The sequence below is a fragment of the Columba livia genome, chromosome 1 (assembly GCF_036013475.1).
Source record: "Columba livia isolate bColLiv1 breed racing homer chromosome 1, bColLiv1.pat.W.v2, whole genome shotgun sequence".
NCBI classification, from domain to species: Eukaryota; Metazoa; Chordata; class Aves; order Columbiformes; family Columbidae; genus Columba; species Columba livia.
The window spans coordinates 19756481-19783890 of NC_088602.1; the positions used below are offsets into that span (position 1 = coordinate 19756481).

A 27410-nucleotide genomic window follows, 5' to 3' on the forward strand; every position below is an offset into this window, starting at 1 on the left:
TCTGAAAGCAGTGGCACAGAAAGCCACTCTATTTTTTTTCCTGGAGACTTTATAGTAATTCCAGACTACACAAGCATGGATGCAATTGACATATTTGGGTCCAAAAAAGCATTGCTTGATATTTGTCTGTATGGGGTTCACATGTTATTCAGGTACTGCTATTCCTTAGGCTCTAATAAAGTCTCCTGAAGGCTCCATTTATTTTTAGTATTTTTGAAGCTGTGTTTTTAAATCACCTAAGCAATAAAGGTTGAGCTTAATGTTACATTATATGATAGGGTAAAAACAAATAACAAGCCCACTCACCAGCATGTTCCCCTCAGCTATGTGCTTAGCCTCTAAAAACCTAGACTTTGTTTTTCCCTTGTTGTAATAACTAAACAATAATTTATGCTCCAAAGATTTGGACTAGAAAGGATATTTCATGGAGAACTTCAGATGGAATTTTTGCTGTGAAATCAAGTTTCTTAAAGATTTAGAAACAAAAGAGAAAGCTTGGTTTGCCTAGAGATAGAATTTCATCTTCAATGAGCCTAACAGTGGCTGATCTATTATACATAATGAATTTCAGAAAGATGTCATCATCTTTTATGTATCTCCATACACACAAATATAATTGAAAGACACCACAAACAAACTCCAGTGCCTGCACAGATCTGCCAGTCAGACCCCGCAGCACAGCACAGTCTCTCTCTTTGATACTCATTTCTGCATTAGGGCCCAAATCTCTGCCTTGCTATAGACATATTGAGTTTGAGAGGTTGAAAGCCAAAGTCACAAAAAGATCTTTTGCTTGTTTAACAAGTCTTTATTTTCCAGATATCCCTATTAATACCATGTGGTCATGGTGCATCGTAGCCTTTTCAATAGTGAATTAAAATTGGGAATGTGTGCTCAGCCACACTGCTGGCCAGACCTGGAGAGACGAAGCTGCCATAGCCTCACTTCTGTGGGACTTCCGGATTCAGCAACTGAGCACAGTGGACAAAGCTAACTCACAATCTAACCTCTGGCTGCTATTTTCCTACATGCTAATAAAAGACAGAATTTAGACAAAAAGTACTGCGTTATGCTCACAGTGAATAGCTTGTAAGAGCAATTTTGAAGGATAAAAGCTTGATTGAAGCATTCGGGATGTCGTATAAAAATAACAATAACACTTTAAATTAAACATTTTTATACCTATGAATTTTCATGCCATATTTTACTATTAATATACATGAAGACAGACTCAGCAAATTTGTTACACTGTGCTTCAAACAGAGAAAAGATTCTTTAGAAAAAAGAAAACAATGTGAACATGGTACTAGTGCGACTAAAGAACCTAGGGCCAAACTAACCATTTACAGATAGTTTGTTGGTTTTAACCAACAGAGTGGACGAGAAAAAGGTATCTGGCATACTTTCCCATTAATTTCATTAGTAGAAAATTAGATAAATAGTAGCTACTGAGTATAAGCACCCAATAACTGCTACAATGAGGTCATAAATATTAGGAGGCAGAAACTGTGGGTGAGGTGCTGAGATTAAGCACAATATTTCCTTCAGGTATCAGTGCCTCTCTGCTAGACCACTAGAATGTTTTGAGATAACCTGTCTAACTCCTGTAAACCTTAGGAAAGGGATAGTTCAGCTGCTAATGCTACACGATCACTAATGAAATTATACTTTCTATACAACTGCACATCCCACATCTACAAACTTTCCTCAGTTGTTGCATTTGGCCCTCTCTGCAGTAACACAAGGGGGTTTCCTTCCTTCTCTAAACACATGTGCAGCCCCTCACATAACATTTAAGGGAAAACTATTTTTCTACTTATCATGTAATCACATGGAAATACTACAGAAAAAAATCCAATAGAGATTACACATCAAATAACCAAGATATACATTTGCAGAATCTATCACTTAAATGCAAAACAAAGAACAAACCCCAAACAAGCAAACAAACAAACCCCACAAACACTGGCCAGTTCTAGTGCATTTAGTGATTACATTTTGAAAGTATAAATTCCTGCTGAGAAAGAGCAAAATACAGACGACGAGAAAGGAGGGTTAATCCATGCTGCCATCTCCTGGTTGCCACATCAGAAACACCAACTTCGATCACACTGCCTGCATTTTGAATGATATTGTGGAAAATGAAGAAACAACAGTAATGTTTGCTGAATAGCTACTGGCACGGACTGGTATTCCTTCTTTTCTGGAAAATTACTGCTGTCTTTTCTGAAATAATAAACCAAGTTGCGTTCTTCATCTTCTGATTTTCAGAGTGGTGTGAATGCAAAACTGAAGGGGGGCAGTGTATGTTTACTTATTCTTTCATGTGTAGTCTGACAGAGCTACAAACAAACATAATACACACACTTTCAAATGCAGGCAAATGAAACCAATGGTGATTTGGGTGTTTTACCAAAAAGTAGGCGAAGAACTAGCTCCACAGAATCGGCTCATTTTTGAAGTTGACTGCTCCTTTCTTCATGCTTCTTTCCCAATTATTCCTGAAATTCTTCTTCTGTCCTTTTGGCAGACAGGACTGCAGTCTTCTCCTTCCTCTCTTTCCTCAGCGAAGTTATTGTTTGCCTTGGCCCTGCCACTGAAGTACTCCCTGTTGTTGAGAAAACCTAGCATTTGTGTGACCTTTCTAACTCTGTCTTGTTATTCAAGTCAAAACCCTAGCCTAACAAAATTTACTTACTCCATTTGAAATGCAAGGTTTGGGGCAGAATCTGGTTTTACTCTGTGAACAGTGCAAAAATACCAGTAAACTAGAATTTGTTATAAAACTTGCCCCCTGGAGGAGCGGCCTAGTTTATGATTTGGCAAGTGTAAAATTGGCATGGGAAAATCAGTTTAATGTTTTAATTTAACTGTATTAGAAATCTGGAGAGTATCACGGTGCACGTGTGATAGCCAAAACAGGACAAACACATCTTATTTTTTCTGCAAATAATGAGAACGCAGAATACAGTTAATTCCAAATCTGGAACCTAGCGGTTTACAACCCGGGAAACACGCTATTTCCAAAGATGTGCGGAGGGATCAGGCCGCACAACCCCCGCCCGCCTCAAAGCGCCACCACGGCGGCGAGGGCTGTCCGCGCGGGCCGCAGCAACCACCGCCCTCCCCCTCCCGCCTCGCCGTGATTGGCTGCAGTGGAAGAAGTGTTGACGAGGCGCTCGGTGATTGGTGGTTGGGATAGGTGTTTTGGCGCGCAGGCGGCGCCGCGAGACTTTTGGGCTTCGTGCTGAGGGAGCTCTGTACAGTGTGTGGTCGGAGTGTCCCCGCTCCAGCCCTTCACCGGCAGCTGGACGGGACCTGCGGCGGCAGTGGCGCTCTGGGTGCCGGCTGGGAAGAAAGAGCAACTCTCCTGTCAGGAGTCGTGGTGAGTACACATGGTGGATTGCAAACAGGGTGTGCACCTACAGTATCGAGGTACTGCAGAAAACTGAGTCATATTGAGGGTGTATGGTCAGGAGAGAGGTTTGAAGACCTGTGGTGGTGTCTTCTGCTGTGTCTGGTAGCGCATCTAGAGGAGGAACTGAATAGAGCAGAACAGGCCAGTCTTGTGCTGCCTTTAAAAGATTCACTTTTCAAGGAAAAAACAGGTGTATGTTTTCTATGGATTTTGTGTCTTTTTCATTTTACTCTTTGCCAAGTGATGTAAGCAACCTGTAGTGTTTGCTCAAATTTTGACGTGTATATTGTAGAGAATGTTTTTGTTGTTTTTTGTTGTTGTTTTTTTTTTTTTTTTAGTGAAGTCAGACACCATCATGAGTAGAAAGAAAGACTTATTGCTGGCTGACAGTAATGAAGAGCTTAATAGAAGGAAAATGAGAGCTATAAGGTATGTGAATTTTGAGATTAGTGCCTTTATTACTTCGAAGTTCTGACAGTGTAATTGTCAGGAAGCAGTGTTGAGGGAATGTAGAAAATAATGTTTGTATTCTGCAATGCTGCTAATGAGTCCATTTTTATATAATATGTATGTGTATAAAACATACAGTTTGTGGAAAGTTTTAGCATTTGGAGTAAGTTCAGGAAAAAACACATTTTAAATGCATTTTAGGATGTTGTCAAATACTGAGTTATCAGGCTACCAATCTCTAGTATTGATTTCTATGTATATAAATAAATTACTGTTGATCTATTCAGTATATTTTTAGTTAAATAATTATGTAATGAATGTGGTTAAAATTTATTTTGTGGCCATCTGTTAATACTGGTTCTAGTTACCTTAATGCTGGTTTTGCATACCTAGAAGCTCAGGTATCACTTCTATTGATAATTCATGCAGTAAATTGTTTCTCCTGTGTGTGTGGTGTGCATTTCATTATCTTAATCTTCTTTTACATAGCGTCATTTTGTAAAAAGTGGCCAAGCTTTGTTCTAAGGAAGGTACAAGTCAGAATTCGTGTTTGGTTGATATATCTAATGATCTTAAACTTTTACTTCTCAAGGCAGTGTCTTAAGATACTAGAAGAGGACTTTACAGAACCATATCAGATAAACAGTGATTTGTGTCCTATGTCAAAAGGTATGAGTGTGAAAGGTAACCCTTTGGATCTTTTATTTCCAGTGATTTTGTGTTATGCAGTATTCACTGTAAATGTATATTTTATATGGTCTGTTAAAGACAAGTGATGGGCTGCCAGATTTTGATTAACACATTGTTTATTTACTGCATTTCCAGTACTCAGCAAGAACAACCAATACCTTTGTTTTCCCTTCTGTTTTTCTTGACAAAGCTACAGAAAAGTTTGTTTTAAAAGAAATCTCATTTTTCTGGGATTTTCTGCTTGACTTCCAAGAGTTCTAAAATTGTGTTGAGTACCTGGTATTTATGCGCACTTCATGAGACTGGTTTTTTTGCCTGTACTATAGGTACACATTTGTGTGTTTTCTTTTGCCTGTTTGCCTTCCCTTTAATGCTTTTATCCTGTCCTGAATGTAGCAGCAACCTAATACAGGTGATCATGAGCTAATACTCTAATAATTAAATGCAAGGAAGTTTTTGAAATTCCCAGATGACTTCTGTATCTATTTATCCAGACTCCTATTCCTGGTTTTCAAATACTGTCATTACAAAAGTTGATGTCCAAATTCCTGTTGACTTGATGAATAGTACGCAGAAGACTATTCCAGTGATCATGTGTTCTTGCTTGTCATCTTGAGTAAGATGCCCTACGGTTAACAACATTTGTGGCCAAGAATTTCCTATGCTTGCTTTTACAGTGTTGCATGATGATGTGGAGGATGAAGACACTGATGTTATTGGCTTCTCTTCTACAGAAGTAAGTTGATGTAAAGCTTTCTATTCAGTAGTCACTGTGGTGGTATGAAACAGTGATATTCCAGGATCTATTGCATTTTCAATCTGAGTGATTAAAGCAAGCTAAGGTCCCCTCTGAGGTGAGGGCCTGCATTTAATAACTACCTGTTTCCCAGCAAGGCTTTCCTCACATTTCATGTTACGTGGTGTAGCTATGTAGTGCGCATCTGATGTCTAAAGTCTGGTTTTAGGAAAGCTTGTTTTTACAGTTCTTATTGGTGCCCCATGTTTCCAGCATCATTCTACCCTCTTGTCTGCACATAATGTGCAAGAAAGGAACCAGTGCGTGTGTATATTTAAAACAAACAAACAAACAAAAAAAAAACAAAACAAAACAAAAAAAAAAGCCTCTTTCCCTGTCAGCTCCCAAATAAAAGGACTTAAAAGCTTTCTGCAAAAAAACAACTTCACTTTGCATCATAGTGCATGACTTAAGAATAGGTTATGGTTGGACTCGGTCCTGAGGGTCTCTTCCAACCAAGATGGTTCTATGATTCTAATATATTTCTGTTTGTGCATTTTAAAAAAAATGCTCTGCTTGTGAATATTTTCTCTGTTATGACGTTTTAATGCCATTTGTTTCACAGAAATTTATGTTTTTGACAAACATTAAGTGCTTGTTGAAATTAAAAAAATACGCAAAAGATAAGATGTGGAAATTCTGTTTGGTTGGTTGGTTTGTTTGTTTTTTTCCTGTTATGAAATTCAGATTTAGCCTTTCTTGCAAAGTACAAGTAAGTCAGATCTTTGGATTGAAATGGGGATGGGGGAGGCAGTCGTGTAGGTGAAAACAGGCTTATAGAACATATTTTTACTGGGACTTGGATTTAGGCCTGTGTTTGAACTTGCTTTACCTTTTCCCTCTGAATTTAGACCAAAACTGATTTTAAACTTGGGCTGCGCAGTGGCAATTCACGAAGGCTAGCAAGGTAAACCTTTATTAACTCAACTGGGTTTTTATGTGTTTAGATGCCAGACTATGGCAGGACTTGACTGAGCAAGCATTTCGAGCCATTTTTCTTCAGCTGTTGGGGATTTTTTTTTAGTTGTTCAGTTGTGTGGTTTTTTAAAATTATGATTTATATATTTATGTATTTAATGTGTTCTTTAAACTTTTCTAATGTGTTCTCAGTATGGGTTTGTAGTACTGTTCGACCCTCGAGTACAAATAGCAATTCATTGAAAGGCTACAAGAAACAGATGGGTTTGGCTTGAAAGTGTTTGGAATGGAAAGTTGTAAGCACTGCCTGATAAGGATTTGGAGGGAGAACAGCAAGCTGCTGAAATGGCAGGCTGTGGTGGGAAGGACTGTATCATTGACGTGCCTCCTTCTCCCCACTCCCCTGCTGCTCCCATTGCACCTTCTGCCTAGATTAGATGGCAGCAGTGTTCTGTGGTGGTGTCATATGTAAATTACATTTATTTGCTTTATTTGTCTAGCCGTGTGAAATTGAAGGCAATCTTAAAGTGAGTGTCTTTCCCTCCTCCTTCATTGCTGTGGAGATTCATATTGATACAAATGAGAATAGGCCCAGATAATTCTTACAGATCTATTATATAAGTGATCTGTTCTACACACATCTACTCTGTAAGGGACGCATAGGAAATTTATCTTCTGAGATTGGTGCGAGGGTAACCTTGCCCAAAGGAAAACTCAAGGTTTCATGTATGGCTGTCAGTCACTGCAGCAGTCTTCTCCAGATCTTCTCACAGTCCGTCAGAAACAACAAACTGGACAGAGGAAGAACCACACTGTGTCCTTCCTGTCATTACTCTGGTTTATGCACCCTGCTTTTGAGAGAGTCTTGACAGCTGTTTACATCTGTATGTACTTGGAAGAAGAGCAGGTATGGGTGACCGTGCAACAGAATTTTAAGAGTTTTCCTAACAGGTTGTCAGTAGATGGTTTTAATAGAATTGGTCGTGCATTCTAAAGATTTTAACGACCTAATCAATATCTCATGAAATATCTAAAGGAAAATATTTAGGCAACAAATGAAAAATTAATCCTGGGATGTTACTCTCACTGAGGTTAAAAATCACTACCTTCTACTAAGGATTTTTTTAGCTTTGCCAAAGTTGTCAGGTGAAAAATAGTTACAAAAGATGAATTTTAAGATTATGCCAGTAAAAAGGAAACTTTTTGAAAAATGAGGTGTCTGTAGTATATTGCAGTGTGAATTCTGCTGTTTCAGAAATTGGTGTGTGTGTGTACTTAATGAGAGATTTTGTAATACTCGTGTCTAAAGTATTTGCGGGTAGCTTAATATTTTATTTAAAATGTGTAGGTTTTTTCTTTACAAGTTTTGTTTTGCAGTCCCTTCAGACCCAGTACTGAAGAGAAAAAAGTTCAGCACAGAGTTTCTTCAAATGGTGGACTGAGGGATAAACCAGCTCTAGCTCTATCAGGAGACATGGTGTGTTAATATTAAATTTCCTTATATTTTCACTTGTTATTTTTGTATATGCATAGTTCATACTGCACATAGAACACAAAAGCCTGCAGCCTTAAAAGTTACATGTTGTTATTCCATCTTATCATAGACTTGATGTGCAGCTATAGTGTTTGTAAAATAACTTGATAAAAGGAATGCAACTCCAACCAAATCACAGCTGAGGAGGGCTAATGTGTTCAGCTGCCTGTGAAACTCTTCATTTTGAATTTAACTTTTCTAAAAAAGACATCTGAGGCTTCACAATATTTGAGTTTGGGAGTTTTATATTTCTTTTTAAATTCAAGATAGCTGCAAGATTCATGCAACACATTTGTTATATCACTGATTTAGTATATTTTGAGTTTTGGATATATTTTTATGACTGCATCATGGATCATGATGAGAACTACAAAGTAGAGAGGGAGCAATGTAATTCCATTTTTATCTGTTACTTCTCCTTGCATCTGCTCAAAATAGAGTGGTAATAATTGTCATAGGGAAGTACTTCTAACACAGTTAACATCCAAGTGCTAACAGGAGGAGGGTTTTCTGCCCCTTTTCTACTCAAGGAAGGAGACATAGTTGGTTGAAGATGTTCAGGTATATTAATTGGAAAGTTGTTGTCACCTTCATCTCTAGAACAAGAGTCTTTAATAAACTCTGTGGTGATATGTGTGACTGACAGATCTCTCCCAGATTGTGGGCAGTGCTTCCTTTTACTGAAACCAGTGTCTGGTTGGAGGCAGATCTGTTTCAGGTTTTTGAACTCTAAGTTTTAATTTCTCTCTAGTTTGAGTTTGTTCTCCTTAATGCTAGTGAGGAACTCTTCAGAAACTGGAGGTGTTTACATGTTAGTTAAGTTGCCTTTTAGCAAGGTGAACTGGTTGTCAAATAGTGACAGACTGACACAGCACCATCCCTGACTTTTTGGGGAATCCCCAGCTGATGATATTATCATTTTGCTTTTTACAAAATACCAGCACTCTAACCAGTACTTTTAACACTAGCTGTAGTAGTGCCAGTGGCAAAATAAGACATTTCTGTATATACCTTTGCTCCTGTGCCAATTCATATGCAAATATTTTATTGCCTTTCATCAGTATGCCACTGGGAGCTTCTTGCAGTTTTTAATTTTTCTTGGTTTTCCCAAAATATTTTCCTTTTTTTCTGAGATGCAGTATTCTCTGTATCAGTAACTTTATTTTGCTTTTCCTTCACGTACTATCTCTTAATTTGTTTTTTGTGTGTATCCAAATAAATCTCATGTATTTAACAAACAAAAAAATTGGAATCCATGTTTCAGAAATACTACAGTGTAAATGTTCTCAGTGTAATTCAGGTGAGCTAAGTATTTAGGGCCTGTTTGCAGTTACAGAGCTGCTCAGGGCCTTACACAGATGATGAGTAGCCCACATCAAGTGCCTCTTTGTCAAAATGGCAAATTAATGTAGCTCATCTTGTCTTGCAGTCATACAACCGACTTTATATTCATTGGTGAATCTTTCCCTAGGACAGCAAAACTGTGGAAGAAATTGATGGAGCTTTGTATGTAGCTATTTGTAATCTCAGCCACTTACATGATGCAGATGAGGTGGGTGAAAATGAGTTAAATAAATCATCTAATCTTAAATCCATTGATTGAAGCTTTTTGTTACGAGTAGTGACATACTAACATGCTATTTAAACATGTTTTTACTGCCTTTGTTTTGACATCTCTTTTGTCCTCCAGCTGTTTGTGCTGTTTCTGTGAATATACAGCTTTAAACTTCAGACTGTAATCTGCAGTTTAAAGGCTACAGGAGTGGTCTGTAAAGGAGTACATGTGCCTGTGCATAATTGAAAGTTACTGGGTCAATCCATATATTTTGCAGAAGCATACATAAGCCAGTCTTTAAGTACTAAGCTTGTGGTTCCTTGCATCAGGGTAAAATTTAGTGTTTGTTTTTGCTCTAGCAGCTACGCTAACTTCCTTGTTTCCATGTCTCTTTCTGGATTTAAAGTTGGAAAAGAAATTATATGGGCAATGGAAATTTTGACAGACACAATATGTAAAACATGTAAAGCAAGTAATGCATTTTTATGCACAGTATAAAATACAGGAAGAATCCTAAAGTACTGGATAAAGCTGTTAATAGTTTTTACTGAGTAACCTATGAACCTCATAAATTATAATTATTTTGTTTTAACTCTTACTGAATGTGCTGTGGAAAAGCCTGCAGTTCTGTCTTTGCTGTTTTTTCACATTTTGCCTGTATTCTAAGATACCGAGGCATAGAAGTGTTTAATGATTCAAAAGCTCAAAGCAAATTTATTCTAGTAAGTGTGGCATTAAGTGTCCTTCAAAGCTGTTTTCCATTTGTTGCAGTGGCTGATTTGTCAGTTAAGCAAAGTTATGGTAAATACCTAATTCGTATACTAATAGCATCTTGTAAAAACCTACCATTTCAGCAGCTCAATATAATAACTCAGGCATACAACTCTCAGCGAAGACTGAGAATTGACAAAGCAGCATTGCATTACTCGAGATATTTTTCTCCATAGGCTCTTCATTAACTGTAATTTTAGTGACAAAACTGATGCTTAGCCAGAGGAAGAATCTTTATTTTTTTCCTTTATGCTCACAATGAGTTTAAAATTTCTACTGTTTTTTTTTTAATTGTGCTAGTTGTCTGTGTACAGTGCTGTATTAGAGCGTCAAGAAAGGAAAGTGAGGCAGTGGACCCAAGATCTTGTGGTTCTTGCCTCATAGAGCTAAAGACCTCAGCTGACATGAGGATCCAAATAACACGAGCTGACTAGATGTTAGAGAAAATAAAGGAATTAATGAGCTACAGGTTTTCCTCAATTACATTATATAGTCATCCTCTGGTTTGCCTTTTTTTGTGTCACTCTTACCGATGGAGTATTGTTTGCTGTCTTACTGTTCATTGCTTCTGTTCTGAATATTTTTTAAAAAGTGAGAATAATGAAATGATAACAATGAATAATGAAATAATAAATGCATGTTTATTCAACACTGAATGAAATAGATCCTGAAATACTTGGAATTGAAAGTGAAGCGGGAAGGAGACAAAGTTGCAGAAGCTGCCAATAGAACGTTTGATGAACTTATTACTTCTCTCTGTTCAAGGTAGTAATTTGGTTTGTAGTGTGGCGGGGGTGAGTTTTTTTTATCAAGAAGTTTCTAATTCAGATAAAGAACTCTTAAAAAACATTTCAGTCTTCTTCGTAGCAGTGTTTCCTAATAACTGTCTTTAATTTTTGTGCAATATTTTTGCGCTTTCTTAGTGGCATCTTAGTGTTTTCCAACCATGCAAACCTGTTCTAGCACAATGCAGCCTCTGCTCTTCAAAGAAAGAAAAAAATTGGAATACACTTAATGATGCTAGTTGTCTGAAATAGCTCAATTTTTAGAGCTTTTGATAGTGCCATTAGTGGAGGATGAGTTTAACAGTAAGAATAACTTTAAAATTGACTTTCTGCAAATTTTCCAAGCTGATAGAAGTCCAAGGACACTTTATTTCTTAATTTTCAAAAATATCTGTCATCAGCTTTGAGGGGGGAGGTGTCAAAGCTTAGGATTCCAGAAGACCCTGTGGGAGGGGAGCCTGCTATCTTAATAGACTGAATTGCAAAATTCAACTGGTTGATTTTTTCAACTGGATTTATATGGAAATATCAGGAGACTTGAATGGAAGAGTGCTTGAAACATTTAATAAAAAAATGTTTCTCCAAACAAAATGACTTTTCAGTATGAACTCCCAACTTTTTTGTTTCCTCTGATTATTAAGTGGGTTTTCCATGCTTTACACTGTTTGAGGAAAATTATATTCCTTTATGAGATGTATCTTGTTTGTATTGTGGTTTAACTGGCAATTGTGTGTTCTAGTTGAAGCTTGAATCTGTACAGCTGAATTCTTATTAAATTCTGAAAAGTAATATTTTTGATACAGAAAAAGGAAGTTGTGTGCAGAATTAGTGAAGAGTGTCAACAACTACAGTGCTAGTATTGCAAAAGCTAAGGAAGTCATTGAAGAGAAGAAAAAATGCTTGATTGGTGCTGTCAGGATTGCAAAGGAATTAAAAATGACACCTTCTGTAAGAACCTATTGTGATCTCACTCAGGTAGTTACATTCTTGCACTGTGAAATTATTTTTAATGAATTCAGTCAAATATGGATTGAAAGTTTTTGTGATCTTTCAGTTTGCTCACTTCAATATTGAGATTTTTGCAGTAATGTGTCCTTACTCCACCTCTGCACATACCCCTCCAGTTTATATTTGGTCTTGTTCACTAATTTGGGTCTGGTGACTGACATGAAACACAAAAGATGGTACTTGCCTCGATGAACTTGCTATCTGAAACAGCAAATGGAGGGGGAGGACTGGAAAACTCTGACATGGTACTGATCAGTGGAAGGGCAGCGTTCTCAGCACTTCAGAAGTCTCTCAAGCCTTTTCCATTCCAGAGCTCTCCAGCCTTCTCACTGAACTACTCCAGAATGAGTAGCCACACTCTCCTGATCCTCTTGGTCCCAGGCCTTTACTTCCATTCCTCCTCCCCATCATATCTGCCATTCATAGACACCCACACTGCCTGCCATGCTGTATCAGACCAAAGGTCCAGCCTGTAAAATCTTTTGTCTCTGACAACAGAGAGGAAAAGGTGCTTAGAGAAGAATCTTAAGAACCTGGGCATTCAGAGAGTACAAGAGGCTGAAAGTTAAGGGTTTTACAATCACTAGGATACATCAGGATCATTACACTGAGTAAACATTACCTCATTGAGTCATAAGCTTGTGTAACACTTCCTTGAATGTCTTCATAATGCCTGTGGCAGTGTGTGTGTATACATATGTACATTGTATATATGCACGCAAATGCAGTGGTAGTGGGTTCTACATTTTAATATTTAAAACTGGGTGCTTATTAAATAGCTCCCTGTTTTCTTTCTAAAAGTGCTACACAGTTAGTTCATTTAGAGCCTTTGTAGTCCTTGTGAGAAAAATAATAACTGGTACTGTCATATGTTGAAGTAGTGTGATTTTTAGAGTGGCATGTTCCCTGCACCCAGTTGTCATTTTCCATATGAAGAAACTTAAGTCTTCATCTGACCCACAAAAGAAGCCTGATACCTCCTTTTTTTTCTTTTCTTTGCCTCTGTCTTCCCCAGTGTGACTTCAGGGAGCTGGCAGCCACTGCTGTCCTCCCGTGGGCCTGCCTTCTTACTTGGAAGTCACCTTCTCAATAGCTGTTTATACAAAAGGAAAATCTGACTCCTGCTTCTGTTTACATACTAACATTACAAAATCCCCAACCATTAGGTCTGAGCAATGTAAGATGACATAGTTGAGAACTGGCTGTTGGCTGTTAACCAGTAAACTCTTGGGGCTTTTTTTCTGTAAAACTAAAAATGTCATACTCTGGCTTTATCATGTTGTAGATAATACATTTTTGTATATTAGAAGCTGAGACTCTGCTTCTTAATTTCAGGTTATTTGTAATTTAAAGTTGTCAGTTGACACTGAGGTCTCAAGAGTCAACAGTTTGAAGGAAGAAATATCTCCAAGGTAAATGACTGGAGCTGGAGGTATATTGAGGGGTAAATGGATGAACTGGTTTTCTTAATTATATAAACTGTTCCTATAGCAGTTAAATAGCAGAAATTGAGCTGCCTCACTTGCCTTTTACTGAAAAACTACTAGTTCAGATGTGTATAAACTCATCACTAGCAATGCACAGTGGCCTTCATTTGAGCCATCAGGGAGAAAGCATGTGCAATTTGCTGTGATGTAAACAAACATATGCATTTAAAGAATCCTTGGCAGACATCTGCCACTTCTAAACTTCCTCTTCTTTCCTTATCAGTAGAAATAATTTGAGTAAATAAGGGCTTAATTGTTTTTAAAAATTGAATCAGTTTCTGATCTTCAGGAGAGACTTAGATGTCTAAGAAGATATTTGGGCAATGTCCCAGTTATCGTGTTGCCCCCACTGGAAGTGACAAATATAATTTCTGTACCATAAGTAGTCAAGTAAGTGTGTCACTGCTATGGTACAGCTTGGTCATAAGGCTGGTGCTAAAATGTCTGTCTGTATCTTTCTTGGAGACCCCTGTAAGTATTGAAAGGCTGCAGTAAGGTGTCCCCAGAGCCTTCTCCAGGCTGAACAACCCCAATTCTCTATGGAGCCAAATTCTTCAAGGAATGGCAACTCAAATCACTTCCCTGGGCAGCCTGTTGCAGTGCTTGACAAACATTGTGACAACTGCTGTCATATGTTAGTTGAATCATTACAATATGGATAAAGGAATCTTTAAAATAATCTTTTTAGTAAACATACTGACTTGGTACATAGGCCCTATTTTGAAGACAATGTCATTGGTGAATGAGTATTTCAGAGAAGGCTATTTAAATGCACAGTGGCAAACTCACCCAAACTAGAAAAAACTAGAACATGACCAAATTAAATTTGTTTGCATTGGAAGACCTTACAAGAACTTGAACAAAACAGGGGAAAGTAGATCTGATAAAAGATGAGTATGAAGGTCTTGCATGCTGATGCCACTCTAAAATAACATCAAAGGTGAAAAAATCACAGCTAGGCGGTGCATGGGAATTGAGGTACGTTCTGTGGGCGTAAAATACTGTAGATTGAAGGGTGGATACATTCCTGGAGAGGTGGGGGGGAGGAGAAATGGTAGGCTACACTTCAGTTTTCACAAATTGTTTATTGTAATTGGGCAGCAAAGCTAAGGATTTTATTAAGTTATATATACAATTCTGTTAGCTTAACTGTAAAGTACTTTAAATATTTTGCTAGCTTTCACCAGTAAAGGAAACAGCTGTTTATTAGTGTAACAATAAAGGGAACAAAAAGAACGTACGCTTTGGACTTGAGTTACCATTTTATTCTTCAAGACTGTTGGAGAATTAATTTTCTCCACGCAGAATAATTTGTTGAAGTAAACTGGGTATAGGTGTGAAAACTCAGTGAATGTTGGAGTACTCCATGCATGAGACAGAAAGCAAAAGGCAAGAATTTAAGTATGAATGTGAAGATAATTGAGCAACCCAGTTTGTTGTTAATAGGAATGAAAGAATGAAACTGGAGTAGGTAATTAATCTCTTATTTTGCCCTTCCATGGATAATATTGTGCTGAAAAATATCGTACATCCCAAAGTGTCAAAGTGATTTACATATTCATGTCACCCTCTGTAATGTCTCTTCTCTCGAGATTCTCCCTAAACACTGATGAGATTACACCTTTGTTAAAAAATTTGGGAAAGATTGAATGGGGAACAACAGGGCAGTAAGTATTTCTTATTTAATAAAGAGGGTAGGTACAGTAACTTAGCTGTTCTTATAGTGGTTAAATACATATTGGAGATTAAATTAAAAAAAGAAAATCTGTATATGCTTGTGGGTTTCTAAGAGTATAACGAAACACAGCAAAACTTCAGATGCATTCCAGTTAATCCAGTTAGTGTTTCAGTTCTCACATCTCAGTTCTACTTGTGTTTCACCCAACCATATTTCACTGTATCATTTAAGTTACCAAGATTCTTCTTACGCTATGTGCTTTTCAGCTTTGGCTGGTATTTAATGATACAATCATTGAATGATTTAGGTTGGAGTAGACCTTTAGGATCATCAGGTCCAACCATAAACCTAGCACTGCCAAGTTCACCACTAAACAATGTCCCTAAGCACCGGGTTTACATATTCATAGTAGATGTTTATAATTTCAGCATATGAAAATTACTTGATAGAAGAGTAAATAAATCTCTAAAATCAGCAGCAAATATTGAAATTTATAGTATTTCCACTTCACAGTCTAAATACCGATTGTGCCAAATGCCGAAAAAAATTGCTTAAGATGAACTTGCAGTAGAAAAAAAAAACCTTATTTTTAAAATTACAATTGTTTTTATTTTATTAGTCCCCTTCATTTTTCCCCACAGTCTTTGAAAAAAAACCTGACAAAGTGGAATGGAGTTGCATTTAGAGCCGTAGTTAGCACTGGTTATGTTTAAAAAGGCTTATTGCATACTATGATGTTTGAAAATCCTGTACATTACAGTGAAGACTAACGGGTAGTATGAAAACATCTGACATGCCTTTTGTTCTTGACATGAACTCTCTATCACATTATTAACATTTCTTTCCAATAGTTTGTATTTGTACCTGTGGTCTCTGGTTATTTAAGTGAGTAGTTCTTGTACTGAGCTGTGCCCAAGAATATGTGCCATTTACATGCCAATCCTTATGAGGTTTCAGAAATCATGTTACTGTTTTTGTTGTCTTGGTATTCAAAAACAGGTTGTTTCAACCAGCCCTTATGAGTTGTTTTCTTAATGTAGAGATATGTTCTTAATAAAACCTCTGCTGTGACTCGTGCTTTTCTGAAACAGACTGGATTATGCTAATTTGTCTCCAAATAAATATTTTCCCGAATATAGTGAAGATAACGGACAACGCACTCTTACCCTTGATGACAAAGAAGAAGTGCTAAGCTGCGATACTCAGTCATCTGTAGGGAATATGTCTCTAGCACTTAGCAGAGAAAGTAAAATAAAGGCTCTTGCAAATAAACTCGGTGTTCACAAAGAAGTGAAAAATACTCAAGATCAAAAAACACTTCCTATGCTGTGTCAGCAGAGTATTCCTGCTTTACCCAAGTCTCCATCCAGCCCTGATGTCATAATAGAAGAAATATTTGAAGATGACCTAGAGAGTGAGTTTCTTAGTACCTGATGCTTTAAATGTTCCATTGTTGAGTATGTTATTATGTGTTTTGTATTATGTTGTGTATTTTTAGTTAGTCTCCGCTCATATGAATTCTTTAATGATGTCCATATTTCACTTTGTCTTCCTTTGAGCTATCATCCTTTCTTTTCTGTCCTATTTCAACTAAGCTTAGTGAAAACTTTCTCTCAGGCTGTCTCAAAGAGGTGCCCTAAGTTCCTGTGTCTGCCTGGATGACTCTTTTTGGCTCTATGTTATTGCAGTCCCCCTTGAAGTTTCTGATATTGGTTTCTGGATGATGCTTTTCTGGCAGTTCCCTCAGCTTCCTGCATCTTCTTCCAGCGCATTGTCCTATGTTAACTGGCAATAAGATTTAGGTTCTTGACCTTGCGAGGTTTTCCCTGGTCTGTATTTGTAAGCGTGTAGCTAACAGGTCCAGGAAATGATTCTTCTCCACTGTTAGACTCTTGTGAGACTGAATGTGGAGAACGGTCTCCAGGTTTGATGCTGCAGAACTGAAAAACACTGTTGGGGATAGGACTGAAGGAATTGGGAACAAGGTGGAATGTGGAAATTCCAATTAGATAATGGGGGGGTAGATGCGTCCCACAGTATTATATAATTAATATGCTTAACTTCAGAGTGCTTTACCTCTGCAACATACCTAGAAAATCCCTATGATTAATAATGTTTGGGGAGGATAAGGGGGGTGAGGGGGTAGGGATGGTTTGAGAGAGTAATTGTGGTACCGTGTAACTGTGGTAGAGGTGAAGTAAATTTCAGAGCTTCAGTATGACCGTCTAAACATATTCCAGAATCTCGGACCTCACAAATCTCATCAGAACAAAATTCCTTCTAACTGAAGTGTTACATGAATTTTGCATGTCTTGAATCTAAGAATTTTAATTATAGTTTTGGTATCTTGGAGTTAGCATGTGGGCTGGCCATGTGTACAGAGCCACTGTGTGCATCTGTTTCAGTCACAGGAGAATTTTTGCCTTCACAGTACTCTAACAATACATGTAATGTTTCTTTACTTTGTGTGCTGCCTTACTGCATATGTATACATACTTAACTAACCTATTTCATTAAACTTTTCTCCTACAGAACAAACAGAGTTTCCCACAGAATGTCACGCTGATGAACAAAGGAAGAAACTCTTCAACAAGGAAACACCTTTTCAACACAAAGCTGGTTAGTGGTTTTCCTATCTGGTAAATGGTTTTGTTTCCTGGCAGAGACCCATCCTCTACATAGTAAGAGCAGACACTGGAATTTGTTGGAGAGTTGGACACATTAGCATTCTAATTGAGATCAGGAATGATCTAGGAGATCTCCTGACCATCCCTAGTTAGTGTGCATTTGATCACATGTAAGAGCAGGCCGGGTACATAAATTGATTTCCTTCCAGTTAAAACTAGTCTGGGAGGTGCATACAGTGCAGATGTAAGTCTTAGCACCAAGAATTTTGCTTTGCAAAAACACTCCCTGGTCTGCTCTCCTTCCGAATGTGAAGACTATACTGTCTTTTTAAGATATGCCGTAAAGGCACTTAGTTGGAAGTTGCAATACAGCAGTCCCAGACAGCTTTCAGAAACAAAACATTGGCAGTGTTTCTCAATACCTGGCAGATATTTGACATAATGTTAACTGTGAACAGTGTGACCCGTTTCTTAGGTCAGTACTGGATTTTGAACTGTTGTCTTTTTCTCCCCCATGTTTATTTTTTCTGAATTATGAGTGAATGGATAAATGTACAAAACTGAGAGTAATTTGAGGAAATAGGTTACTTAGCTCAAAAATTCTATAGGTACAGTTTGTGCGGTGCTTTGAGCTTCATTTGTTGCTGAGTGTAAATGGTAATAAAAGTTGAAGAGTCAAGATAGCAGTATTGGAGAAGAAAGAAACTGAGCTAAGTTGACAGGAAGAAGCAGGAAAATACTGCTGCAAAAAGATGTGCTTTAATATAGGACACAAAGTAATACTAGCAAAGAAAACGGATGAAGGAATTTTTTTGTTTTGTTTGGAGCAGTTTTGGTATTTTAGTTGGGGTTTTTTGTGTTGGTTGGTTTCTTGGTTTTGGTTTTGTTGGTTTGGTTTTAACTCTAGAGCCATATAAACATGCTCTTCTCAATAACTTGTACATTCACTGGCTGCTCTCAGTGGGACTTGACAGAGTATTAGGGAATTTGAGCATTTTAAGTCCATAACAAGTTCTGTGGAAATAAGTAATTAGCAGAGAAAATCTCCTAATGCCCATACTGAAGGTAGTGTACTGTGTGCTCACCTTTAGTAGACATAAAAGAATTTGCATGGAGAGAGAAACATGTCACAACTATAACAGGTATATGATGTTTGAGCCTTTTCAGACTCCTGAGTTTGAGTATACACTAAGAGAACAAGATTTTAAGAGATTAATTTATCATAGAATTAACTTGATGTGGTTGTTTTTATCGGGAATATGCTAAAAGGTATATTCTGTGTAATACTGTGTATTTTTGGATTATGGGAAGCATCATTTGAAATTTGATATAGTGAGTTTTTCCTTCTTTCCTGCTAGTAGGTTTAGTTATCAGACAAATATTTTTTTCAAATCCTTTTCAGGCAGCTGTGGTTTGTTGGGATTTTTTGTTTGCATTTAGTTTAAGGAACATTTTCAAACAGCTTAAAGACATCTCCTCTGAATCCATCTGGCCCTAGTAATCCAGAACTGGCCCAGCTCCTGTTATTGTTTTTTTGGCTGGAGGTATCAGCTTCTGCTGATCCAGTGAAGTGCTGTTAATACCTGCTTTTCCTGCTCTACTTCAGAGGAGCTAGCAGACTTATCGTCGGAAATGGAGACGAGGGTGATCCAGAAGAGTTAGTTCAAGTCATTCAGACTTTTTTACTCTGATAGCATCTTGTCTACTGGAAATATCCAAGAGTGCTCTTGCATCTGCTCTGGACACTGCATTTCCTAAACTTCCAAATACAGTTCTGTGTGCATGCTCAGTATGTTTCAAATGCCAGAAGCTTGGTACCACTTTTTGCCCATGATCAATTGTAGTTCAGAGATGTGTACAGACAGGGCAGGGCTCTAGAATGCTGCAAATCTTGTCTGTTTCCTGTGCCCTGATCAGCCATCCCGGTGACATTGCATCTAGATGATGCTGTCCACTCTTTGCAGGAAGTTTTGTGGTGTAAAATACTCCTGTAGGAATTGAGTTACTGGGCTTCTAAAACCTTCTGGCCCATCCAGCGCCTTTGAGTAGCTTCAGAAAGTGAACGGAGTCAAGGGAGGTACCTGCAGTGCAAAGGATTTGGATGCTTAGAAGGCCTATCTTATATAAGGGTCATCTCTTGACTGGCTTTAGGCCTTTTCTTGATTTTCATGCATTACCACTGAATAACTATACAGAAGTACTTGGCATACCTGTTCTTAGAGGTAAGAGTCTTAATCTGTCTCATTTGCTCTATTCCCTATTTCTCTGTTAAATAGAGGGAATACAAACTCTGAGTTACCTACTTAAATTTAGGTGACCATTTTTTAAGCAGACAGCCTTTTCTTTTGAAGGCTAGCTTAAGGAAGGTAGTTCAAAAGAGTGGTTTTAATCAGACAGCAAACATGATAACTAGTTTGAAACAAACATGAGCAGACTTGTCTGATTAAAAACCATTCGAGGTAATGTTATGATTAATGCAGCATAAACTAATCACATGTCTAATAATATCTGTTGGAGTCACTTGGAGAGTGTTTGATACCTGTTTTCTGTCTTACTCAGGTTCAGCAGAACTAGTGTTTGTAAGCCATGTTATAAATCCATGCCACTTCTATATTCGGAGATACTCGCAGATGAAAGAAGCAGGAGTTTTGGAGAAGAAACTGAAAAAACTTTGTTGTAGTAAGAGTTCGTATCTCTTATCTTCAGATGTTTTGGAACTAGGTAAATTAATAATTTCTGACGGTCATATTAGCTTAAAATGCTATCTTGCAGTATGTCTTCCTTAGTATAATTTTTTTTTTTCCCTCCTTCTCCCCCCCCTTTACATAGTAAACAGTCCTTATATGTTCTGAAATCCACAGTTAATGCTTTTTGGCAAACATATGTGGACTTTTATTAAATCACATAAATGAAGACTCCAGAAATAAAAAAACTCTGCAGTTCTTCTCAGCCTCAACAAATTGAGTGCTTAGACTAACCAGCAGTTGAAACACCTGGCTGTAAATGTAATGTTTTCAAGCATTAGGCAGTGATTGTTAACTGATAGTTCTTTTTCAGTATAGTGATTTTAATGACTAGCCTAATTCTTTCATCATTTCAGTAAATCAGCTTTCTCTCATGCAACCGACATTACCTTTGAGTGGATATGTGTGTTGGTTTTTTTGTTGTTGTTGTTTTAAATTAACTTTCTGGATAGAAACCATTCTGGAAGTAAAAAGGAAAGACAATAACGCATTGCTAAATCACTAAAATTATTTTCTAGCCCGCCTATTGACAGCGTTACTCACTTGTAGAAGGTGTTTATAAAACTCATAAAAAGTCTGTAACAACCCTCAATGTCAATGTTTTTTTTGGCACTTCGCTAAGATGTATAGAAAGTTTGCCAAAAATTACTTCTTAATGCAAGCCAAACACTTCCTAGCCTTAGAGGCGCTGTGAAAGTGAATGTGAGGAGAAAAGTTCTGGTGACTGTCAACACAAGGTTTTTATGTCTTTGTGTCTGTTTTAGGAGTAGGACTTTTACTATCCGTGGAAGATAGACAACAGTAGAACATCATGCAGAACTGTAATAATACCTCCAGTATGAAATCATTACAAATATTGAATTTAATGTTTCTTTTTATTTGCTTCTTTGTAGGGGCTAGAGCTTTTATTAAGAGTAAGGAAACTGAAATGTGGTGCCGTGGAACTATCACTAAACTAATTCCGCTGAAAAGTAAAAATAAGAGGAAGCCTTGTGGTCCTGTAAGATACAAAGTTTGTGATATTGCACTGCTGGAAGTATTCCTGATTGATTTTGGGAGCTCTGTAGTTCTGACTTCCTCAGGGTATGTTTACAAAGAGGGGTTTTTGTCTGCAGTTGTTGTCCTTGACTGTTACGCTCATCACTACTAAGAAACAAGTCCTCCATCAGCTTCACGCAAGCAGATAACCAGATACCTAAATGGCACTCATGTTCTGTATATATGTATTTCCCACAGGAAGAATGGCAGCCTATGTAAGTACACAAGTGTATAAGCCTTCACACATTGAAATGTTTAAGTTAGACTTCATTGCAAAAGAAAACACATTTCCTCTGTGTTCAAAACAAATGCATTTCATTGAGACTTTCTAGTTTTGTTTCAATGACATGGCATTGGACCAATTATTGCAACAGTCACCTTTAGCTTAAGTCTGGGGTTCAGTTTGGCATGTTTTTGGCATTGGGGGTTTTTGCTTTTGTTTTAAGCTAGTACTGGTTTTATTCCCATTGACAATAGATACATTCATGCTGAAAGGCCTGAACCTGCTACTCTGCAAACTATTGAAACAGATGACTTTTCTTTGTTTGTACGGAAGCCCAATCAGCATATTGAGGCAGAACTTGCAGCTGTTCCTCCATTAGCAGTACGGTGCTCATTGAAGGATGTTGTTCCCAAAAATGCGGTAAGTAAAAGTTGTTTGTACTATTTCAGGAGATTTTTTTTTTTTCTTCCCATGATTTATGTTAACTAAAATACATAATTTACAGTAGCATTATTCCAGTATAAACAGAATGAAACTCAAGAGTACAGGGTATGTTTTATTCTTTCAAAAAATTGAATCATCTCTTGGAAAAAGGTGGGTTGCATTGATTTCTTTGAAAAGGAAACAAAAGCATATAGCAGTCTGTCTTAAATAGCCTCTGGGTTTACAAATACATATTTGAGGTTCAAATCTCACTACTGTTACTCTAGACATGTTCTCTGTCAAATTTAAAAAACAAATTGCAGAACTGATATTCTTATTTCATGACTGTTTAATTTTATGCAAGTAGTAACTTTCAAAAATCATCCGAACGGAACAAATAGAGAATCTTTTCAGGGATTGTCCTTTATTATAATACTTAAATTTTTTTTGCCACATACTGGAAAATGTTTTTTGTGGTCTTTCAGTATAACAGTAAATTAAGTACTATTATTTTATTCCCTTACAAAGAGGACATATATTGCAGCATTCTTTTATTTGATAGTTATTTATTAGGCTTGCTTTATTTTTGCAGCATTCACATAAGAATAAACTACGTCCAATGCCGCTGTGCATTTCCAACAGTATAACTACTGGTTAGTTTGTTGTTTTTTGTTTTTTACCAGTCTGATGTTGTCTGAAAGAGCTTTAAATAGGAAAGATCTGGAATGATTTTCACAGGTGTGGCTAAAATGCCTTCCTTGTATCTGCTTTCGTTTTTATCACACCTAAAAAGCACAGATTTGCAGTATCAAATGAGAACTGCATTAACTTGATCCAAGAGAAATAAATTCAGACTGGCTTTTTCAAGGTAGATAAAATGTCAAGAAGAATGTAGTGTAAATGGACCAAGATATCAATAAACTTTCAAATGAATTGGGAGAGCAGAAATGTAAGTCAGGAGATGAACCTGTATGACAATTCTGGTTTACCTAGCAAAAGAATCAGAGGATGAAATATTGAATCTTTAAAAGAAATGTGGTGGAAAGTGCAGCACTTTGATCTGGCTCAGTTTTGTACAGTTAAAAACACAAATCCATCACAGAAAAATACTGTTTAGTGCTGTCATGTCTGTGGACTACACGGCCTAACAGTGTATTCAGTATTTCATCTCTTAAAATGTAACTACACTCCCTTCCTTGCTTCTGCTTTTATTTTATTTTAATTACTAATTGTATTTTTTGTTTTAACATTCTCTGACATCTTCGTTAACTTTTTCTTTCTTCCTAACACAGAGTGAAGGTTGGGGAGAGGAAGCAAAGACAAAATTTTTAGGAATGGTAAATAATAAAGTTGTTTTAATGACAATATTTAGAGAAGAGGATGGTGTTCTCATTGTGGATTTGAAAAAGCCTCCATTTAATAAAACAAACAATAACATGCCAGTGTCTCTCAAGGATGCATTAGTTTTTTTAGACTTGGCAAGGTATGTATTTTCCTTTACTTTGTGCTCTTATGCTGTAAATAACAGCATAAGACTTCCAAAGCGAAGTTTACCAAACAAGTTGTTTTTGCAGTGTTTGGTATATAAATGTGTGAAGTATTAATCTTCAGCAATATATGTTGATTCCTTCTTTTCACCTTCACTAATTAACACTGTGCCATACTCACTTGCACTAGTCAGGGCTTTATTTGGATAATGAACTTTATTGTTGAAAATGACAGAATTTAAATTTCTGTACAAGTTTGAATAACAAGGGGTTGAAAGGAGAAGCCCTTAGTGTCTGTAATGGACAGAAAAACATACAGAAATGAGCCTTGTGGCAGTTAGATGTGACAGGGATGTGACAGCCATGTGATGTGATGCATTTAGCAGAATGAATTGGAGAAACGACGGTAGGTCATAAGGAGGGGGAGTTTGATGGCATTATAACAGTGGAGAGCTGCTTTGGTGGGACTGGTGGAAGAAGCAGGAAACAGAGAAAGCCATGAATGTTTTGTTGTTTGGGTACAAGGGTATCGCAGAATGTCAGGGATTGGAAAGGACCTCGAAAGATCATCTAGTCCAATCCCCCTGCCGGAGCAGGAACACCTAGATAAGGTTACACAGGAAGGCGTCCAGGCAGGCGGCATGCAGTCCAGGGGGTATGCCATGCAGATCTCTAGGAAATTATGGTTTGTTTTCTTGCACACAGAGAAAGGACTTTTTTATCATAGAGTCATAGAAACAGAGTAGTTTGGGTTGGAAAGGATCTTCAAAGGTCTGGTCCCAGTACAGACCCCTGAGGGACACCACTTGTTACTGGTGTCCGTCCAGACATTGTTCACTACTCTCTGGATGCGACCATCCAGACAGTTCCTCATCCACTGAAGAGTCCACCCATCAAATGTGTATCTCTTCAATTTAGAGAGAAGGATGTTGTGGGGGACCATGTCAAAAGCTTTACATGAGTCCAAATAGCCCTTTCTTTGTCCACTGATGTAGTTAGTCCATTGTAGAATGCCACTAGGTCGGTCAGGCAGGACTTAGACTTGGTGAAGCTGTGCTGCCTGTCTCAAGTCACCTCCCTGTCCTCCATGTGCCTTAGCAGAGCTTCTAGGAGAATCTGTTGTATGATCTTCCCAGGCACACAGGTGAGGCTGACAGGTCGGTAGTTCCTGGGGTCCTTGTTTCTACCCTTTTTAAAAATGAGTGCAATGTTTCCCTTTTCCCGGTCACCAGGGACTTCACCTGACTGGCATGAATTCTCAAATATCATGGAGTTATATTTGAGCATAACTAGTTATGGTGGTGCGAACAGTGATAGATACTGCATGTGTGTTCTTCAGGTTGTTGCTTTTTCTCATAAGTGAGGAAAAGAAAATCTGAAAGAGAATGCTTTAGTCAATGTAGTGGATTCTAGACTTGTACTTTATTTTAAAAACAATTTAAGTGTATGCCACTGCATCCCAAATACCAAAGTCTTTTTAGGAGCCAGCTGCCATATGTCATTCTTCATATGTTAACATTTGTGACAGAAGCAGCATTAGGGAGAATTGGCTGCACCAATTGCAAGAAAGAAAGTTCAAGCTATTCACACAACTATGAATCAAGTTATTTTTATAAGACCATTTTGCATTTTTTTTATGGGAATCTTGACATTTTAATATAAAAAGTTTCCTTCTCACTTAATTGTAACAGAATTCATTCAAAATTTCATTTTGTTTACCTTAGGTTTAGATCACAGCTTCCCAGTGAGTCAGAAAATAATACCATCCTGCAGTATAGTCCACCTAAGATTCCACAAGAAAGAGAAGTAATTTCTGTTGTAGTTTGTCACATTAATAGCCCAAGTGATTTCTATCTCCAGCTGGTAAGTGTAGAAATAACCTCTATTTAAATAAAACTCTGAACAAACATTTTAATTTTGAGCTACTTTTAGTCCAAATTAAAGAAGCTAAATTTCAGTTAACTTCTGTCACTTGTTACCAGTTTTAGCATTCCTAGAATTAATAGATTAGATCAATTCCTACAATCCCCGATTAATCCTAGATAAATTACTTTCTGAAATTTTAACAATTCCTGTAAACATTTTTATCGTAGAATCATGTAACAGTTTGGGTTGGAAGGGACCTTCAAAGCTCATCCAGTCCAACCCCCTGCAATGAGCAGGGACATCTTCAACTAGATCAGGTTGCTCAGAGCCTCATCCAGCCTGGCCTTGAATGTCTCCAGGGGTGGGGCATCTACCACTTCTCTGGGCAACCTGGGCCAGTTGTTTTACTACCCTCGTTGTAAAATCTTTTTTCCTCGTGTCTGGCCTGAATCTCCTCTGCTTTAGTTTAAAACCATTACCCCTTGTCCTGTTGCAACAGGCCCTGCTAAAAAGTCCATCCCCGTCTTTCTTATAGGTCCCTTTTAAGTACTGAAAGGCCACAGTAAGGTGTCCCTGGAGCCTTCTCCAGGTTGAACAACCCAGCTCTCTCAGCCTGTCCTCACAGCAGAGCTGTTCCATCCCTCTGATCATTTCTGTGGCTCTTCTGGCCCCTCCAACAGGTCCATGTCTTTCCTGTACTGAGGCTCCAGAGCTGGACACAGGACTCCAGGTGGGATCACACCAGAGCAGAGCAGAGGGGCAGAATCACCTCCCTCCACCTGCTGGCCACGCTGCTTTTGATGCAGCCCAAGATATGATTGGCCTTCTGGGCCAGTCCCTTCATCCCCCAGCCTGTATTGACACGTGGGTTGCCTCGACCCAGGTGCAGGACCTCGCAATTAGCCTTGTTGAACATCATGAGGTTCACATGGGCCCACTTCTTGACCTTGTTCAGGTCACTCTGGATGGCATCCTGTCCCTCAGGTGTGTCAGCTGCACCACTCAGCTTGGTGTCATCCCTGAATTTGCAGAGGATGCACTCAGTCCCACTGTCTATGTCATTTATGAAAATCTGAAACAGTACTGGTCCCAGCATAGACCCTGTGGGACACCACTTATTGCCAGTGTCCATCCAGACATTGTGCCATTGACCACTACTTTCTGGGTGTGACCAGACAGCCAGTTCCTCATCCACTGAACAGCCCACCCATCAAATCCGTATCTCTCCGATTTAGAGAGAAGGATGTTGTCAGGGACTGTGTCAAAGGCCTTACAGAAGTCCAGATAGACAACATCTGTAGCCCTTCCTTTGTCTTCTGATACTTTTTTTGTTTTGTTTTTTGATGCGGTTAATTGCTATGTGAATTTGTAGTGTTCTACTCTTTTGGGTGGTCATTGAACAGGGCAATATTCAACAATTGTTAGGCTCTTTAATTCACTTTAAAGGTTCACAACCATTGTTAATTTGGAAGGGGAACACTAGGGAGTACAGTACTGGAAAAAATGTTCGTTGAAAGAGCAAAATTACCATTAGAAAAAACTGATGTGTATGTATGTTTTGTTTTTCTTATTTTAGAGAGATAACCTGGATTCTTTATATCTTCCAAAGAAAATTCAGGAGGAATATAAACATGAGGATGAGAAAAACCTGAAAATTGTCTGCCCTGTTGAAGGTCAGGCCTGTATTGCAAAACAGAGTGATGGGAATTGGTACAGAGCACAGATTATAGGTGAAGTATTGATTCTTTCACCCTAATGCTAGGTTGCAAAATCAGATGTGGCACTAGAACAGAGTCACACACTGAAAATTAATACTAACAAACAGACATGATTTTTACAAGGCATTCTTACACTAACAGGTTCATAAAGTCAGTAGTACTAATACATATCATTTTTTGTTATTAATGGAGTA

General features: G+C 37.9%; 1 protein-coding gene across 1 annotated transcript in view; it reads left to right on the plus strand.

Moving 5' to 3' along the window:
• The first annotated feature begins 3202 nt into the window (after nt 1-3202).
• RNF17 (ring finger protein 17) overlaps nt 3203-27410 on the plus strand; it is a 52980-nt gene continuing 28772 nt past the window's right edge. The window contains exons 1-19 of the mRNA XM_065049195.1: nt 3203-3385; nt 3757-3847; nt 4461-4537; nt 5236-5294; nt 6206-6261; nt 7650-7749; nt 9278-9358; nt 10797-10897; nt 11721-11892; nt 13261-13337; nt 15005-15079; nt 16230-16504; nt 17623-17709; nt 20277-20438; nt 21355-21544; nt 21977-22142; nt 23438-23628; nt 25357-25495; nt 27075-27228. Of these exons, the coding sequence (XP_064905267.1) occupies nt 3774-3847; nt 4461-4537; nt 5236-5294; nt 6206-6261; nt 7650-7749; nt 9278-9358; nt 10797-10897; nt 11721-11892; nt 13261-13337; nt 15005-15079; nt 16230-16504; nt 17623-17709; nt 20277-20438; nt 21355-21544; nt 21977-22142; nt 23438-23628; nt 25357-25495; nt 27075-27228 (2236 nt within the window). The 5' untranslated portion in view covers nt 3203-3385; nt 3757-3773. The remainder of the gene's footprint in view (nt 3386-3756; nt 3848-4460; nt 4538-5235; nt 5295-6205; nt 6262-7649; nt 7750-9277; nt 9359-10796; nt 10898-11720; nt 11893-13260; nt 13338-15004; nt 15080-16229; nt 16505-17622; nt 17710-20276; nt 20439-21354; nt 21545-21976; nt 22143-23437; nt 23629-25356; nt 25496-27074; nt 27229-27410) is intronic.